This window comes from Pelophylax lessonae (assembly GCF_965119305.1).
Source record: "Pelophylax lessonae genome assembly, chromosome: 5".
Taxonomy (NCBI): Eukaryota; Metazoa; Chordata; class Amphibia; order Anura; family Ranidae; genus Pelophylax; species Pelophylax lessonae.
Window position 1 is genome coordinate 175,289,772 of NC_138772.1, and position 20,586 is coordinate 175,310,357.

The 20,586-nt window shown below is 41.6% G+C and overlaps 1 protein-coding gene across 1 annotated transcript in view; it reads left to right on the plus strand.

Annotated features, from left to right (window-relative positions):
• Positions 1–20,586, plus strand: part of LOC309556067 (prostatic acid phosphatase-like) — a 163,292-nt gene that overhangs the window by 39,939 nt on the left and 102,767 nt on the right. The window contains exon 2 of the mRNA XM_082258379.1: positions 16,260–16,355. Within this exon, the coding sequence (XP_082114505.1) occupies positions 16,260–16,355 (96 nt within the window). The remainder of the gene's footprint in view (positions 1–16,259; positions 16,356–20,586) is intronic.

Consider the following 20,586-nt stretch of genomic DNA (forward strand, 5'->3'; position numbering starts at 1 on the left):
AAACTGACTGCACTGCAGTAACATATTGCTGTGTGTGAGTCCACTACTGCAGCACTTTTATGATAAAGGTGCTGCAGTAGTGGACTCACACACTGCAGTATGTTACTGCAGTGCATTCAGTGCAAAACAGCTAGAAAAAAAGCTAGGCAACAACAACAGCTACACAAAATACACATACACAGTGGATTGGTTGGACTGGAGTCAGTGGAGGACTACTACCCTCTGCAGTAAGGCACTGACTGCCACTAATGCAGTGCAGTCAGTGCAAAACTGCTAGAAAAAGAGCAAGGCAACAGCTACACAATGTCACAGTGGATTGGACTGGACTGGAGTCAGTGGAGGACTACCCTCTGCAGTAAGGCACTGACTGCAACTAATGCAGTTCAGTCAGTGCAAAACTGCTCGAAAAAAGCTAAGCAACAGCTAGACAGTGGATTGGAGTCACTCAGTGAACTACCTCTGCAGTAGGCCACTCACTGCAACTACAGCAGTCAGTGCAAAACTGCTAGAAAAAAAGCTAGGCAACAGCTAGACAGTGGATTGGAGTCACTCAGCGGATTACCTCTGCAGTAGGGCACTCACTGCAACTACAGCAGTCAGTGCAAAATTGCTAGAAAAAAGCTAGGCAATAGCTAGACAGTGGATTGGAGTCACTCAGCGGACTACATCTGCAGTAGGGCACTCACTGCAACCACAGCAGTCAGTGCAAAACTGCTAGAAAAAAGCTAGGCAACATCTAGACAGTGGATTGGATTGAAGTCAGAGGACTACCTCTGCAGTAGGCCACTCACTGCAACTACAGCAGTCAGTGCAAAACTGCTAGAAAAAAAGGTAGGCAACAGCTAGACAGTGGAGTGGAGTGGACACTACTCTTTTCAATACTCCCAGTTAAGTAGAACAATATTATAATGCAGAAAGCGGAACATTTCAGCATGTCCATGACCACCTGTTAAAGGTCTTCTGTTTTGTTCAAACAATGCTGCAACTTTGTAAACATGCTCAGGAGTGGAGGACCGAGGAGCAGAGAAAGAGAGGTATCTTCTAGCATTGGAAGCAAGTCTTTTGTAGCGTGCCTCAATTTTCTATCCACCACTGAAGAGGATGACGTCTTCTGTCAATTACGGCTTCTTTCAAATAGAGATGAAGTTTATCATCCAGGCTCATCGTTGCAGATTCAGAAGAAATTGAATCCTTTGCATGAGGCCCCAATAAAACACAGAAAATTTCAATTTGACGACAATGAAGCAGATTCTCTTCTGTTCGTTGATGTATTTTTAGACATTTGTCTGTTTTTTTCAGCATGCTGCTCTTCATAAAAGTAGTGTTCTGGACTTTTCTTTTGGGCAGGAACCTCCTGCACCTCCGTATCTTCTGTCAGCCATTGTTTCCCCTTATACAACAAAAGGAATGACCGCACTTCCGATGAGTTTCAAAAAGGAGTGTCTTTATTCCACATCAATCGGCAAATACAGATACACACTGTGAGTGCAGGACAATCGGTGGACGCGTTTCACGACTGGATGTGTCGCTTATTCATCACCAAGTTCACTCTGGATGTGCATCGGCCATATATACACCCCATACATACAGCTGGCAACAATTGGAGTCATCAAACTAGTTGTTCCTCCCCTTGGTCAGCTGTTGGGAATCCATAGCTAGATTGCACAGACAGAGTGATCCCAACAAATCCAAACTTCAAAACACTTGTGCAAAAAACATTTTACATATATAAATGTCAATCAAAATGAATATCCATAGTGGTAAGTGCTCAAGTAAAGAAAAATAGAAAAACATCAATAATGAAAACATATTCAGTGTATGTGTACGTTTATCATATATATAATAAAAAGAGAATGTATGTGTATATGGGGTATGAATAAAAAGAATATGTATTGAAGACCTTGTGAATAGCCATAAAATAAAAGTAAATTAAAAAAGTATAAAGTGATAATAATATATTGTTATAAATAATAATAATGATGATAATGTGACGTGTCACAAGAAAATTCTTGATGTTTAAAGAAGCCGTTTAACCGGCCAAGAAGAAACATATGTAGTGTATTAAAAAACGGAGCAATATAATTATAAAATATATAAAAAGTATATGAAAAATATAGAGAGCTCCAATCAGTGATTTCTACCCAACAATCATAGATAGAACAATACAGTGATATATCTTTGATGAAAAATTGTATATAAATTGCCGCTTCGATATCTATAGGATACATTTTCTATAAAACATTTACAAATAGTGAAACACTAATAAACCTTGTATAAGAAAAAATCACAAGTATGTGAATCATATATAAAAAATTATTGTTTCCATATATCAATGGATATACATGATTCACCATAAAGAGTATAACATGTATAAAATATAATGCGATGCACAGTGACATAGTTTATATTCTTCTTTGGTTGTGTAAACAGCGATAAATAACAATCAATGTAGACACATTGTAACAACCTGTTGCTGTTTTGAAGAATGTTGCAAATGTCAGTGTGCATCTCCTTTTTCATAGGCAAAATTTCTCATCTGGTGTTAAAACCACAAAACCTCTATTTGGAAGAAAGTTTTACAAAAAAGACGACCAAAAAGAGGGAGGGGGGATTGTTGGGAAAAAGAAAAAACGAAATACAAAACAAGGAAAATCGGGTATAGATAGCTATATGTCAATAGGCTAGATTGGCTAAAATTAGCTCTCCATTTTAATTAATCAGCCATATTTATAGGAGACCCGATATGTTAAAATCGGCCGGTCTATGGGTGAATGTGGGAGTATTATCTCATCTAAATAGGTCTAGGCACTCAAAAATATTTTGATTATTGTGTTATTTAGTTTTTATTACTATTATAATCTATTTTGTCGCTCTGAATGCTGACCTCATCCACAAATCCCAGAGGCAGGGAAAGGATACCAGTATAATATTGATCCAGAAAAACGATCATAAATATTTCCCTACTTTGATAAAGCTCATAGAACATCCAGTAAAAATATGTAAAAGTAAAAATATATAAAGGAATATTTTCCCTGTAATAAACATTTGAGACCATTTTTCATAAAATGAAACTTTGATAAAACTCATAAAACATCCAGTAAAAATATATAAGGAAATGTTTTCCCTGTAATTAACATTTGAGACCATTTTTCATTTTTTCATTTTAGTCTGAATGTACACATATATGAGCTTAAAAGGCACCAAAAAAGTTTTTTCTCAAGATCTGTGAGAATTACAGATAGAGCTCCGGACTCCATATGATGTGCACATGTAAGCAATGGAATATCAGATATATTCTATCTAGAGTGCTGGAGCCATCTGTATAGACATAGATCTGTATTGACATAAATCTTTAGTATTATAATACATAATTATTATACTACATTGGAGGTTCGTTCCCAAATCTTCCTTTCCCTGCCTCTGGGATTTGTGGATGAGGTCAGCATTCAGAGCGACAAAATAGATTATAATAGTAATAAAAACTAAATAACACAATAATCAAAATATTTTTGAGTGCCTAGACCTATTTAGATGAGATAATACTCCCACATTCACCCATAGACCGGCCGATTTTAACATATCGGGTCTCCTATAAATATGGCTGATTAATTAAAATGGAGAGCTAATTTTAGCCAATCTAGCCTATTGACATATAGCTATCTATACCCGATTTTCCTTGTTTTGTATTTCGTTTTTTCTTTTTCCCAACAATCCCCCCTCCCTCTTTTTGGTCGTCTTTTTTGTAAAACTTTCTTCCAAATAGAGGTTTTGTGGTTTTAACACCAGATGAGAAATTTTGCCTATGAAAAAGGAGATGCACACTGACATTTGCAACATTCTTCAAAACAGCAACAGGTTGTTACAATGTGTCTACATTGATTGTTATTTATCGCTGTTTACACAACCAAAGAAGAATATAAACTATGTCACTGTGCATCGCATTATATTTTATACATGTTATACTCTTTATGGTGAATCATGTATATCCATTGATATATGGAAACAATAATTTTTTATATATGATTCACATACTTGTGATTTTTTCTTATACAAGGTTTATTAGTGTTTCACTATTTGTAAATGTTTTATAGAAAATGTATCCTATAGATATCGAAGCGGCAATTTATATACAATTTTTCATCAAAGATATATCACTGTATTGTTCTATCTATGATTGTTGGGTAGAAATCACTGATTGGAGCTCTCTATATTTTTCATATACTTTTTATATATTTTATAATTATATTGCTCCGTTTTTTAATACACTACATATGTTTCTTCTTGGCCGGTTAAACGGCTTCTTTAAACATCAAGAATTTTCTTGTGACACGTCACATTATCATCATTATTATTATTTATAACAATATATTATTATCACTTTATACTTTTTTAATTTACTTTTATTTTATGGCTATTCACAAGGTCTTCAATACATATTCTTTTTATTCATACCCCATATACACATACATTCTCTTTTTATTATATATATGATAAACGTACACATACACTGAATATGTTTTCATTATTGATGTTTTTCTATTTTTCTTTACTTGAGCACTTACCACTATGGATATTCATTTTGATTGACATTTATATATGTAAAATGTTTTTTGCACAAGTGTTTTGAAGTTTGGATTTGTTGGGATCACTCTGTCTGTGCAATCTAGCTATGGATTCCCAACAGCTGACCAAGGGGAGGAACAACTAGTTTGATGACTCCAATTGTTGCCAGCTGTATGTATGGGGTGTATATATGGCCGATGCACATCCAGAGTGAACTTGGTGATGAATAAGCGACACATCCAGTCGTGAAACGCGTCCACCGATTGTCCTGCACTCACAGTGTGTATCTGTATTTGCCGATTGATGTGGAATAAAGACACTCCTTTTTGAAACTCATCGGAAGTGCGGTCATTCCTTTTGTTGTATGAAGCTATCCTGGATTACGGATCCGACCGGCACCTGATTCCAGCCTCACCTAGAGCGGTCTTCCCTGTTTGGATTGTTTCCCCTTAGCCAATACATTATCAGAAGAGAAAGCATGGTTCTTGTATCGAGGATTCAAAAGACTTGCAAGCACAACATGTTTAATCTCTTCATGCTTCTCAAAACATATATCAAGCAAAGCTCTTTGGCTTGACAGACTATCATTTGAAAGTTGGAGGCTGTTGTGTGCCATGATGACACAGAGGTCTGACGCATCAGCGAGCCTCACTCCTTTAGGCATGTTTGCTCAACTTGCTCCACTTTGCTGTTTCTAAGTTGCGCAAGCATCACTCGGTCTTTGTTGATGCCCCATTCTTCAAGCATGCCTAGAAACATTTCTCTACTGTACTCAGCTGTGTGGGATCCTTGCATCACTTTTGTATTCAACACCAATTGCCTTTTTGTCCATCCGCTGTCAATGAAGTGGCATGTAAGAATGAGTAGTGACTCGGACTCGGTTTGTGACCAGCAGTCCGTCGTTAATGAGAGCCAGTTGCCAGCATTCTCTGGTTGCAGCATAGCCTTTACTTTGTGAACTACCTTTTGGTGTAGCTTTGCCAGCATTTTGGTTCGATAATACTTCTCACTCTTCAGTGTGTAGCTTGGCTCAACCATGGACATCAACCGCTTAAATCCTGAGTCAGACACCATTGTAAATGGCTGGTTATCAGTGACAATCATCTTTGTGATTACTCTGTCCAGCAGTTGGGATCTTCCATCTGAATCTAGACAGTGGCATCTGTTTTTTTCACAAACATATCTGTTATTGCTGCCTGGGATAGTGGAGGAGGTATTTCAAAATCACATTGATATTCATTTTGTTTTTTCTGTGCTGCATGATACAATTCAATATGATAAACTCTTAGAAGGGCCCAAAAATTTGAGGTATTTTTGTTTTTTTACAGTTACTGATCCCATGCTTATGTTGCTTGTACGTGTGTTGCACACTGCTGCTTTTCCTGGAGATGGTTGATACGAGAAATAGTCCCAGACCACACTTTTACTCTTTCTCTCCTCATCCATCTCCATTTAAACCTGAAAGACACAAAATAGTTTAAAGAAATGGCTTGCTGAAGTTGCTGCTGATGCGGGCACTGGCACCCTGTTGTGGGTTGGTGGTGGCTGACGCCTGGCAGTGGGGCTGGTCTGGTGTCACCCTGTTCTGGGTGGCTGGCGTGCAGGAACAATGTGGTGGCTGGCTGGCTTGCAGGAACACTGTGGTGGCTGGCTGGCTTGGTGTCATCCTGTTATGGGTGGCTGGCTGGCTTGGTGACTGGTGTCACCTTGTTATTGGTGGCTGGCTTTCAGGAACAGTCTGTGGTGTGGTGTGGTGTGGTGGCTGGTTGGCTGGCTTGGTGGTGTCACCCTGTTATGGATGGGTGGCTGGCTGGCTTGGTAAATGGTGTCACGTTGTTATTGGTGACTGGCTTTCTGGAACAGTCTATGGTGGCTGGTTGAATGGCTTGGTGTCACCCTGTTATAGGTGGCTGGCTTGCAGGAACACTGTGGTGGCTGGCTGGATTGGTGTCACCCTCTTATGGGTGGCTGGCTTGCAGGAACACTGTGGTGGCTGGCTGGATTGGTGTCACCCTCTTATAAGTGGCTGGCTTGCAGGAACACTGTGGTGGCTGGATGGCTTGCAGGAACACTGTGGTGGCTGGCTGGCTTGCAGGAACAGTCTCTGTGGTGCCTGGTTGGCTTGCCTGGCGTCAGCCTGTTATGGGTGGCTGGCTTGCAGGAACACTGTGGTGGCTGGCTGGATTGGTGTCACCCTCTTATGGGTGACTGGCTTGCAGGAACGCTGTACTGTGGTGGGTGGCTGGCTTGCAGGAACAGTCTCTGTGGTGCCTGGTTGGCTTGCTGGGTGTCAGCCTGTTATGGGTGGCTGGCTTGCAGGAACACTGTGGTGGCTGGCTGGCTTGCAGGAACACTGGTGGGTGGCTGGCTTGCAGGAACACTGTGGTGGGTGGGTGGGTGGCTGGCTTGCAGGAACACTGTGGTGAGTGGCTGGCTTGCCGGAACACTGTGGTGGGTGGTTGGCTTGCTGAAACACTGTAGTGGGGGGCTGGCTTGGGGTCACCCTGTTGTTGTATGGGTGGCTGGCTTGGTGTCACTCACTCACTCACCCTGGCCTGTTGTGGCGGGTAGCTGCTGCTGGCTTGCTGGAACACTGGTCACAGTGGCGGGTGGCTGCGGGTGGCTGGCTTGGTGTCATCTGGGTAGCTGGTTGCTTGCTCGCTGGGCTGGCATCCTGTTGTGGTGGGAGGCTGAGACCAGGGCCTGTGGGTGAATGGATGGCTGGCAGCGTGACCGGACTGGACTGCATCTGGCTGTAACACGAGGCTGTGGGAGGCGGTCTTAAGTGCAGTGCGCGCTGTGAAATGGCGTCACGTACGGGCCACGCGGGCGTGGAAGGTGCTGTTAGAAGGCAGAATGTGTGCACGCAACATACGGAATGACGTCACGAAAATATCGGCAATATCGGTAAAAAAAAAAAACAGATTCCGATATATCGGGGAAAGTCCATATCTGCCCTCGATATATCTGCTTTGCCGATAATCGGTCGATCTCTAGTATAAATATGTGTATGTGTGTGTAGTGGGGAGTTGCAGTGCAGCCCCATTCACCCTGGGTATACCTCCAACTGAAGCCACAGCATGTGTACACCCCAGCTGTTGCCTCTGCAGCTAAAGGGTGAGAAGTTGGGGGTGGTAAAAACAGCTCAACCTTGTGTTTTTACCGCCCCTCCAATGTGACATGTGCTGCATGTAGGGCAGCCTATTCATTTCAATGGGCTTCCCTACCCCCAGAAATGCAGAAAATAAGTCCTTGGCCCTTTTTTTTAAATGGCGCCCCAAAAAAAACACCCCACAATTGCCAATGTGTGGGATACCATTAAGAATTAATGCCACCCCTAAAGAGCAGAGCATTTGTCTGTATGTCAGGAACGAGCGCGATTTTGGGCGTGTTCGGCGGCATACAGTAACGTGAACCAAGCCTTGGACATGGGGTGCCTCAAGACTGAAAATACTTTTCAAGGGTGCCTGACTGTAAAAAGGTTGAGAAACACTGGTTTAGAGGATGTACAAATTACAGAAACTTTCCAATCTGTGGCCTTATACAGAGATAGATTAGGAGAGAAAGGGCCCCTAAGCAAGACAATAATTTTACCCCCCACCATCCCTTGACTTTAATAGGGATTTCAGTAGGAACATAGACGCCGCCACATTTGCGCTGTCTGTACTGGCATGGCTGCTCCATCAGATAACAACTGCCTACAAGTTCATCCTGCCTTGTAAGTGACAGACGCGGGGAAATCATTAAGGCCAATTCAAGGTCCATAGCACTGCAATGGATGTGAGGACACTGTGGGACACTCCACCACCTATCTGGGGGAGTGCCAACTGCTGGGGAGCAGCGGAGAATCAGGTAAGTAAAAGTGCATTTAGGGCTTTTTCACACTAGTGCACAGGGGAGGGCAGTAAAACAGGCATCCTAGCCATGATTTTTCCACATATCAGAATTATAACATTACAGCCTGACAGGGCTGTACAGTTGCCGTGGCCATGATGCTTTGCTTCGCAGCATTTTCAACTCGAGCTGCAGATTTTACAGGCGACACAGCTTGCCAAACTCACCCATTGAGATCAGTGGGGCTACACTGCAGCCGTGAGCCAAACATGTGGTTTGCAGTTGCAGTACAGTCCTGCAATGTAAAATTGCCATTGGCCATGTAAAAGAACATAAAAAAAATACGCCTCCTGGATGTCTGCCAGCTACTGTTATACTGTCCTCTGAAAAGTGATTCACCGCAGATCACTTATCAGAGGGCAGAAAGCATTACCCCCAGTCTGAAAGAGTCCTTACTCTCCCCTAGACCTAAATGCGTAGTTAACTCTTGTTGTATGGGTGCAGCCTGGGTTGGAACAAGGGGAGGGCCCTGACCCTAACCCTAAGGGAAGGGGGGGGGGCGAAGTTTGGCATCGTTGCTCTGGGCGTTGGATGACCTTGTCCCAGCAGGGCAGAATTTTCAGAGATGGGACTTAAGCTGGGCCTTTGGAATATCTTAGGCGTCTGACCAGGTTGTCTTGTAGATTAATTATGTGACTCTAGGCATATAAAAACTTTTGTGAAATTACAGATATCTGTGTATTTTCTAATTTACATAGCTGAGCATTAAACAAAATGTTCATGCTACTTTGCTTTTATTGATTTCAACATGGTAAACCCTCTTTCCAAAGAGGATCCACCAGATCATGTTTGCTGTTCATTCACTGCAAAATGCACACATCATTCACCTAAGTTATAAATACAGGGTGACCCTAAGGGGGGTGCAGTTTGGCATTGTTGCTCTGGGCGTTGGATGACCTTGCCCTAGGACTGGGTGCAGCCTAACTGCAAGTTATAAATACAGGGTATGTCAACCGGCCATTGGTAGTATATTCTGATCCAGGAAGCAAATGTTCCCAGTTTTGCCCCAACTTTATAGGTAGATCATTCAACCTTTATTGGAATTTCTCTTGACAAATATAACTTTTCTTTTACAAGTACAATATTAAATGTTGGTGTTGCTGAAGACATTGTAATTTGTTTGATTTTTTAAGGTGTATTGCTTGGTTAAGAATTATTTTTTCTTATTATTTTAATTTTTTTTTTTGTCTTCCATCTAATGCAAATAGTTAGATAGTAATCTGTAATTTACAAGAAAATTGTATTTTTCTGCATCTTGGCTGCTTGTCACATAGCAAACTGGTCGGATTAGTTTCAAGTTGTTTGCTGAGCTAATTTAGAGTTTTTAAAAAAATTAACAAAACAATCATGAGCAGTCTCAGTTTATTGCTGAACAATACAGATTTGTTTTACCGGTTTTACCTCTATTGAAAGACTGTGTGGTGGGGAGGGAAAAGGAATAAGAGCTCTTTTAGACAGTCTACTCTCTGAAAGGTGATCTGTGCTGAACTGCTTTTCAAAGGGCAGCATAGTAGTAGCTGGCAGTTGTTCAGGAGGTGCAGGAGGTGCTTTTCACATTGCGGCAGGGCTACGAGCTTGCAGTTGTGGTGCAGCTCCATTGATCTCAATAGGTAAGTTGCGTTGCTGCCTTTCAAACTCGAGTTAAAATTGCATGTGTACAGCCTTGTCAGATTGTAATGTTAGAATTCCGGTAGATGGCTGGGGGGTGGGGGCGCGCTATCTGGCCGCCAGTGTAAAAGCCATAATTTTGCCCTAAAATGTACTCACTTCAAACAGCTGGTTCAGGGTAAATTTCGGTCAATTTTCCATTTTTTTCCCCGAATGAGCACAGGCTAGAGTAAAAATTGACCTTCTTTTTATTTGGATATAATATACTGTAAGTGTATAATTCAAGTCTGCACACGTAACTCACCTTGTCTAAGGCTGGCCATAGACGGTTCCAATATCGGTCAGTTCAGCAGACTAAATATACCTGATTGATTGATTGATCAACTTGGGTACAACCAGTCTGCCAGGTTTACTTGCGATTATTGCTAGCAGCTCGACAGGGGAGCGGCAGGAGAAGACAGTGATTATTGCCAGTGGCTATAGCAGCTGCTAGCGATAATCACAAGTAAACCTGGCAGGCTGGTAGGAGAAAACAAATGTTGCGGCAGGAGGAATTCCCCTGTCAGAACTGCTTGTGTTGATGGGAAAATAGTGGCTGCAGGAAAATAAATTTGCGTATTTTATGGCCTGCCTTAGGTTATGTGTGCATGATCTAGGTATCAGCTATTATCTTTGACCACCAACAGACAAGGAAGATCAGCACTTGCTGTTATCAACCTCATGATGTAATGGCCATATTTAATCCCATATTGTTTAGGACACTGAGGAAGGATAGAGTGAAACCTGAAAGTGAAAGTCTCTTCTGTCAACATTATTCAACCGGTGCTGAACTCACAAACAGAATGACTACATTTTAATACTTACTGACCATGTATTTGAGTCATCAGCAAGAAAGTTAAAGCAGATCCTCTCTGCATCTGAGCCAACCTCCAACCAAAAGCAGCATATATTTAATTTTTAATATTCATCCATCCATGTCTCTGCTTTATTTTGTTGAGAAATCACTTTAGAAAAACCTGACTTAAGACTGTTTAGCGGAATATTTTCAACTGAATACAGGCTCAGTCCAGTCCCTGGTTACCCTGTGGGAAGCCTATAAGGCGGTAATTTAGGGCCATTTAATCCAATACGCTTACTACCGGAACAGAGAGAGACAGACGCAGATTTCCCGATTGGAATCCGAGCTGAATGTTGCCACAAGCAAGTTGAAGTAGATATGCTCCAGGGGGACCTAAATCTTTGCCTGACCAAGAGAGCAGAACGCCACTTGAGATGGACCAAACGAAAATTCTATGCTAAAGGCAATAAACCTGGCACCATGTTGGCAAATAAACTGAAATCTTTTGTCCCCAGACAGCCCGCCCTCTCTCTCAGAACCAGATTTCAAGTTTGAACGTCTAACCCGGTCAAGATCCTGGACAAATTTCGGCACCACCTATCGAAACTATTCTTCTCCGAAAAACATGTCTCGCTCAGATCTTACCTCTTTTCTTAACGAAAAAACATTGCCGTCTCTAAACCCTGACCATCGGGAAGCTTTAGGTGCCGATATCGCAGAAAGTGAGACAGGTTATCAAAGACCTTAAAGCCTATTAACGCCCAGGCCCGGACAGATTCATGGCCCTTTTCTATAAAAAATTATCAGATGTCGCAGTTCCGCATCTTACTTCCCTTTTCAATAACCTCAAGCAGGATGAAACCTTACCCAAAACTATGCTACAGGCCTCTATTGTGATGCTCCCTAAGCCGGATAAGGACACCCAAACCTGGACCAACTTTCGCCCAATTTCACTTCTCAATGTTGACATTAAAATTTTTAATGCATCAGAAAGAGAGACAACTGTCACCCTCCTTCTGGGATCTGGCTTCCCACCCAAAGACACCCTGTCACATGTGCCCTTGGCTTTTATAACATATCCCAGGATGCACCACTGTTTGTGCCAACCAACTGGGATAGTTACAAAAGCCTGTGTGTCACTGGCTGGGTTTCCTCCACTGTCCAACAGCCCCCCCCTAGTGGGGACACTCCCTCAGGCCAGATGAATCATACATGGACACATGCAACAGGCCTAACTAACAATCTGGCTCCCCTAATAAGCAGATAGACACTAGGCTTTTACCTACCTAGGCCCTACCTAGGCCCTACCTAGGAGGGTGCTACATCTACCCCCCACCAAAACAAGCCATGTCCCTATTGGCTCTGGGGCAGCCGCCCCTACACAAATTTACACGGAGTATCCCACAAACCTGGAAAAGGGGGGAAAGGGGAAAGAACAAATATACATGAATAAATTACATGAAAATAGAGATCTGTACAGTATAATACATGTTGAGTGCATTTAAGGCAATTCAGCCCCACTGGGCAAACTCTGCACTGGTGAGTGGACACAAACTCTGAACTAATAAGAGGGAGTTTGTAAATGTACTGGAAATTATTAGAAAGTGTTTCTAATAAATAACATACAGTTGTTGCCCACATAGTGCAGTGGTGGGTTAATCCTATGCAGACAGATAAATTTGCTTAAAATATGTACAGGTCACCAGTGGCCAGGTGACAACTGCACCCTGTTGGAGGCAGGGGTGCAGCACAAGGTAGTGAACCCGATAGCAGTCTGCTGTGGATGGACCGGAACGTGAGCCCAAGATTCCCCAGGGCGCGGAGTCTAAGACCCAGCAGGTGTTCACCAGAGCCTCTAGTGGTGAGGATGGACTTGGCTGCAGCTGGGCCCAGGTCGCGGCCCCTGGGGTCCCCCGGGTCACGCTCCGTAGGGAAAGAAGGGAAGCAGCCACTCAGGACACACGGAATGGTGATGGGTAAGCCGAGGTCGGGGGAACAGGCAGACGAGGGTAACCAAGGGACAGGCCAAAGGTCAGGGTAACAGGCAAACAGGAATAGTTAGAGACAAGCCAAAGTCGGTACACAGAAAGGTAGATCAAGCACACGGCAGACAGGAAACAGGAAACAAACACTGTTGAAGAGCAAAGCAGACCTGCAGTGCACTGGTTAATATAGACTTCCTGTGATGACCTGGGGTGGGGCAGGAACAGGAAGGAGAGGTGATAAAAAGGAACTAGAAGTGAAGTCTGACCTCTAATACAGACATTAAGGAACAGGTAAGCTGCCAAACACTATTGCAAGTTCATGACAACGTATTTAGATCCAAACTAATAAGGTGTACTGTGTTTCACAAAAGTGCTGTGGTGCTAAACTTTAAAAAATGTATACAATGTTTGTCTATACACTGATGCTTACCACTTTAAAGTGCTGGTTAAACAGTGCTGTACATAAAACAATAATTAAACTGTGTTATATAAAGTGCTAGTTTGTGCTATTCTGGTATTTGCGCTGCAGATGGGTGATGCCCCAAATGACTAATTCATGTGCAAATCAAATAGTGCTTGAATGTGATACTTTAATTAGTTGGGATATTACCGTGGTCCCTGTCCTTCAGGGAAGTGCTAATTATATAGCATGCCAACAAGTGTGTGCAAATAGTGCAAATAAAGTGACAATTGAGATCAAAGACTATATATTAAGTTGTTTCTGTTAATTCAAAATGACAGTGGTGCTGTATTCCAGTGTTCCAGGTGCTGTGTCAGCCAGATCCCATGCGGGTGTCTCACCGTGTTTTGTGAAACACAGTGCACCTTATTAGTTTGGATCTAAATACGTACATATTTTAAGCGAATTTACCTGTCTCCATAGGATTAACCCACCATTGCACAATGTGGGCAACAACTGTATGTTACTTATTAGAAACATTTTCTTCCATCTTCAGTCTTGACCCAGTGCTCAGCATCACTCCTCCAAGGTTACCCTGAACCCTGCCACTGACTATCTATTGACAGTCCCAAAAAAACTGGCGCTTGCGGTATCTTCTACACCCACAACCTTCAGCACCCAGTTTTTTCTCCCAACAGGAATTTAGTTGCCCGAGCCTGAGCAACACATCAGTCCTGTAGAGGTTTGTGGTTTCTTCAGGTGTCCCTGGCACCAGGGCACCCCCCACCAAAAAAACTTTTAAGCCATCACCCACTTTTTTCGGGCAGTCACTCACAGAGTTCCATTTCCGGCCCGTTGGCCCAAAGCAGTTCACACGAAACTCTGTATGGTTTGTAATCCAGGGATCCCGACCCAAAGTGAACCTCTGATACCCCCCCTCCTTTATTTTTTTTTTTAATCTTTCTCTTTTTCTCCCTTTTTCTTCTTTCTGCCAAAACATAGCCCTTTTCTCTTTTTCTGCCCTCGAGCAAGAGTATTACATATTTTTGGTCCTGAGGACAACTATACTGCTCTCTATAGCTTAAGGGCCCCTAGTTCATAGTCTTTTTCACAAAACAAAGCGCATCGCATCTCCATACAAGGTTCTGTTAATTAATTACATACTGATAGGACAATGTTTAGGACCAAGGGTCCTTTACACCTATGTTACTGTTGAATGTTACAACTTTACAGAGAAAAAAACTCCTTCTGTATTTTTGCACAAACCTTTTGACATGAAACAGTGTATTTTTACTTGTTATTTCTATATAATAAAATTTGAGTGAAAGAAAAACAACCCCCTATCATTTCTGGCTGTGGCCATCTTGAGTAAGGGCAAATGATTCATGTAGCATTTACTTCCTGGAATCCATCTGCCCTTAGCTCAAGCATGCATGCAGGAGAGGTGTGCTTAGCTGAGAAAACCCCTCCTCCCCTCCTGAAGACTCCTGAAACATATGACATAATTTGTCTAGATAAGAAATCAGGAAATAACTGAAGAAATTTAAAAACAAGTTTAAAACAAGTAAATATGATATACTTTCCTATCTAATTACTAATGCTAGCAGCATGAGGATTAAAAATAATAAATGTTTGTGAGTGAAGTTCCACTTTAAAGCACCTTTTGTTAAGCGTGAAACAAGTCAGAAAAAGCAAACATAAAATGTATCCTACCAAAAACAGAATAGATAAAGTTACAAGGTAAAAAATACCCTGGGAAAAAAAGAAAACTCATCCAAGAATGGTAAGCTGTGATATATTACATTTTTGGTTTTTGGGTTTAAAATGCATGGTAACAAAAATGCAATAGCTGGCCAAATAATACAACTACCACCAACTGCACAGACACAATGCACAAACAATACAAGGTAGCACAAATCTGTTATATAATAAGATAGAAAAATAACTGGAAACCTAGTGAATGAACACACTAACATCTCAGTGGAGATTTAAAGCAGTAATAAACCCCAAAACAAAAAATGAATACATTTCAGCTAATCAGATCTTAGATGTGGTGGATTTATTAGTTTTCTCTTTTTGGCTTTATTTTCACCTGGTGATCCAACTAGTAATTCTGTTTTCAACCCCCTTTAACAGACCAAGACAAAGTAGCAGTAAGAGGATTGAGACAAACCATTTAAAACTAATGGGGTTGCTTACAATGCTAAGTTTTACTAATTTATTCCTCTCTCTGCCTATGTAATGACAGCAGACACAGCAGAGTTATCACCTTTCTCCTTCCTCCACTCTGAGCAGAGCTGGGACAGGCAGAGAAATCGGAGCATGAAGCTCCAGCTTTCCATTTTCTGGGAATGAAGAGCTAGAGCTGCATGCTCCCCTTTTGTGGTTGCACCCCTTTTTTAAATTTAGGGGCAACATTTGCTCCATAACTCTTTATTTCTTCAAATCATGTCTGGGAGTTGAGCACCTGAGCCATGATTAAGGCCTGATGGCTGAAACGCATTGGATATGTACATGGCTGTATTACCCAAACTTCAATAAAGAGCAATTGATTACAGCTGATTCACTGGGGTACCAGCTTTTTCTACATATTCTGAAGATTGAAGATTATCAGAGACCTTTTTAGCTGGAAGCTCGTGCCTGCAAGCTGAGGGTTATTAAGAAGGTAGCAACTCTGTTTCACCAGTCTTAGCTCCAGTAGAGCACTTAATGCTTTATGTGCATAAGAGAAACCTATTAGATTTATACCGGGTTTACCCAGAGAAGTATTCATTTATTTATTTATATCAGTAGAGCTAACAAAACTGGCAGCAGGGCTTTTTGAGATTAGCACAGGCTATTTCAAAGGGGCCATACTGCCAGAAAAGTGTCTTAAGTGCTTTATTGAATTCCCCTGACAAATATTTACCAGCCCTTGATAATGTCTATCCACCTTAGTGCTGAGATTTTTTTTATATTTTCTCTTTGTTAGGTGTTCCGACATGGTGATAGAAGTCCAATTAAAACTTATCCTAATGACAAGTATCAGGAAGATTCTTGGCCTGATGGGTTCGGACAACTAACGCAGGTGGGACCCAAACAAGTTATTTTGTCATTTGTTTTATATTAAATATTTTATCTACACTATGTATTGGAGTAATGTACTAAAAAAAATGTAAAGTCTAAGCAATTGCCTATTGTCTAGCAATTTAACCACTTTGAAACAATAAAATCAACCAAGTGAATTATGAACACCTACTATCATACCTGCAATTTAAATAAATATGTAACTATACAACATATATGGTGGCATGTTGTCATAATCTGTTCAATAATTTTTTGTAAAAAGTTGGTTGAAACTGCTTGCAAAATTATGAGTATGGATAGCATAACTGCAATTCTTTCAGGAATTATATCCTATGTAGAGTACCTAATAAAAATGACTTTCCTGGGATGTCCATGTGGGTACTAGTTCTAGGAAGGTAAAGCACCTGATCCCAGATGTCTGCCCATCTAGTGGTTGTAGTAGATGGTTTCTGCAGTCAGCATGTTGCCAGCTGCATACCTCTCAGCATAGAGAAAAGGGAAATCTTTTAGTAAAATATATGTAAGAAAAAAGCTTATACCATACCCTTAGCCAGTGCCATGGATAAGGGGGTACCACCAGTCCTCCTGTACGGGGCCTAGGCAGCAGGGTAAATCATATTTGGGCAGGGAGGGTGATCAGCAGTTCAAAGCTAGCTTCCTCTCCTCTCCCTTCTGCCAGCTTTCAGCTGCTGCTGGGAAGAGCCACACCCCCGTTGCACTGATCACTCTCCCCATGCACCATGCCTTTCCCCCTGTTACCCAGCCCACGCTACCCCTGCGGTGGTTCCAGTTTCCCTTCTCTCCTTTCAGCCGGCAGCTGCAAGCTCACAATTGGAGCCTTTAGGGTGGAAAGTGGGGGAAGGGTCAGGTAAATGTCACATTGTCCAGTCTCTTCCTTTCCTGAATGAACGCAATGAGTGCTCAGTACTGATCACTCAATGTGTTCATTCATAAGCAAAGCATAGTAAACTGTGTTTATTTGTGGGGTGCCCTGTCAGGTTGGCTGCATGGGGCCCCATGGTTTCTAACAGCAGCCCTGCCCTTCTGCCCTTGGCAATACATATTATGAAAATAAATGATCTAAATGAGGAGCAATTGGGTATGTATTCTGATTTCCTTTAACATAAACTGTATATGCTAACCACCATAAAACTGACCTTAGAATTTACCTTTAGAGAGGAAGACTTCGCAATGAAAGTAGGAAGTCAGAGCAAAAGATTTATATCTTGCAATTCCTATTCCCTATAGCAAATATTATCAACAGCCACATTTCAAAAGAAGAGGGGGGAGTAATAATACCGGCACAGACATAAAATATCTCCAATTTTTATTTTTCCATATAAAAGCAGATTTACGGCATTTTGAGGTATTTTTACTGTGACGCATAAAAAAGATCCATCATTAGCTTCTTAATGTATACATCACCAAGATTTTTTGCATTTGCAGATATTTATTCTTCATGTTTTTTGGAACAAAGTCTACTTTTTTACATGCAGCTGACATGATAAAGATACAACAATTTGCTTTTGCTGGCTCCCACTACCTCCAAGTGCAAAACATGGTGATGGGGATAATATGTGCCCTGTCCTATGCTAACCTGTACATGGTGGGGAGGGAGCACACAGTTTTTGGTGATGAGAAACAAAAATGTACAGTGCATCCAGAAAGTATTCACAGCACTTCACGTTTTCCACATTTTGTTCTGTTACAGCCTTATTTCAAAATTGATTAAATTCATAATTTTCCTCAAAATTCTACAAACAATACCCCATAATGACAATGCGAAAGACGTTAGTTTGAAATCTTTGCAAATGTATTAAAAATAAAAAACAAAAAAATGACATAAGTATTCACAGCCTTTGCATTGACACTCAAAATTGAGCTCGGGTGCATCCTGTTTCCACTGATTATCTTGGAGACGTGTCTACAACTTGATTAGAGTCCACCTATGGTAAATTCAGTTGATTGGACATGATTTGGAAAATCACACACATGTCTATATACTGTAAGGTCCCACAGTTAACAGTGCACGTCAGAGCACAAACCAAGTCATGAAGTCCAAGGAATTGTCTGTAGGCCTCTGAAACCGCATTGTATCGAGGCAAAGATCTGGGGAAAGGTACAGAAAAATGTCTGCAGAATTGAAGTTTCCAAATGAGCACAGTATCCTCCATCATCTGTAAATGAGAGAAGTTTGGAACCACCTTCCCTGAATAGGCCACTCGGTCAAACTGAGCAATCAAGAGAGAAGGGCCTTTGTCAGGGACGTGACCAAGAGTCCGATGGTCACTCTAATAGAGTTCTCTGTGGAGAGAGAGAGGAGAACCTTCCAGAAAAACAACCATCTCTGCAGCACTCCACTAATCAGGCCTGTATGGTAGAGTGGCCAGACTGAAGCCACTCCTCAGTCACTGCTGATCACCTGGCCAATACCATCCCTACAGTGAAACATGGGGGTGGCATCATCATGCTGTGGGGATATTTTTCAGTGGCAGGAACTGGGAGACTAGTCAGGATCGAGGGAAATATGAAAGCATCAATGTACAGAGACATCCTTGATTAGAACCTGCTCCAAAGCGCTCTGGACCTCCGACTGGGGCGAAGGTTCATCTTCCAACAGGACAATGACCCTAGACACACAGCCAAGATAACAAAGGAGTGGCTATGGGACAACTCTGTAAATGTCCTTGAGTGGCCCAGCCAGAGCCTGGACTTGAACCCGATTAAACATCTCTGGAAGGATATGAAAATGGCTGTGCACCGACGCTCCCCATCCAACCTGATGCAGCTTCAGGGGTTCTGCAAAGAAGAATGGGAGAAACTACACAAAAATAGGTGTGCCAAGCTTGTAGCATCATACTCAAAAAGACTTGAGGCTGTAATTGGTGCCAAAGGTGCTTCAACAAAGTATTGAGCAAAGGCTGTCAATACATATATACATGGGATGTGTTTTGTTTTTTATTTTTTTAAATTTGCAAAGATTTCAAACAAACTTCTTTCATGTTGTCATTATGAGGTATTGTTTTGTAGAATTATGAGGAAAATAATGAATTTAATCCATTTTGGAATAAGACTGTAACAAAACAAAATGTGGAAAATGTGAAACGTTGTGAATACTTTCTGGATGCACTGTACATGTATTGCTCATTTTTATAACCTCAAGATAAAGCTCTATAGATCTTGTGACAGCTCAGTAAATGTAAATTACTTAAATAGGGAGGATCTAGCCATTTTTAAATTCTCAAACCAAGAAATATATATATATATATATATATATATATATATATATATATATATATATATATATATATATATATTATCTCACAAAAGTGAGTACACCCCTCACATTTTTGTAAATATCCTATTATATCTTTTCATGTGACAACACTGAAGAAATTACACTTTGCTACAATGTAAAGTAGTAAGTGTACAGCTTGTATAACAGTGTAAATTTGCTGTCCCCTCAAAATAACTCAACACAGCCATTAATGTCTAAACCGCTGGCAAAAAAAATGATTACAACCCTAAGTGAAAATGTCCAAATTGGGTCCAATTAGCCATTTTCCCTCCTCTGTGTCATGTGACTCGTTAGTGTTACAAGGTCACAGGTGTGAATGGGGAGCAGGTGTGATAAACTTGGGGTGTTATTGCTCTCACTCTCTTACTGGTCACTGGAAGTTCAACATGGCACCTCATGGCAAAGAACTCTCTGAGGATCTGAAAAAAAGAATAGTTGTTCTACATAAATATGGCCTAGGCTAAAAAAAGATTGCCAAGGCCCTGAAACTGAGCTGCAGCACAGTGGCCTAGACCATACAGTGGTTTAACAGGACAGGTTCCACTCAGAACAGGCCTCGCCATGGTCGACCAAAGAGGTTGAGTGCACATGCTCCGCATCATATCCAGAGGTTGTCTTTAGGAAATAGATGTATGAGTGCTGCCAGCATTGCTGCAGAGGTTGAAGGGGTGGGAGGTCAGCCTGTCAGTGCTCAGACCATACGCCGCACTCTGCATCAAAATGGTCTGCATGGCTGTCGTCACAGAAGGAAGCCTCTTCTAAAGATGATGCACAATAAAGCCTGCAAACAGTTTGCCAAAGACAAGCAGACTAAGGACATGGATTACTGGAACCATGTCCTGTGGTCTGATGAGACCAAGATAAACTTATTTGGTTTAGATGGTGTCAAGCGTGTGTGGTGGCAACCAGGTGAGGAGTACAAAGACAAGTGTAT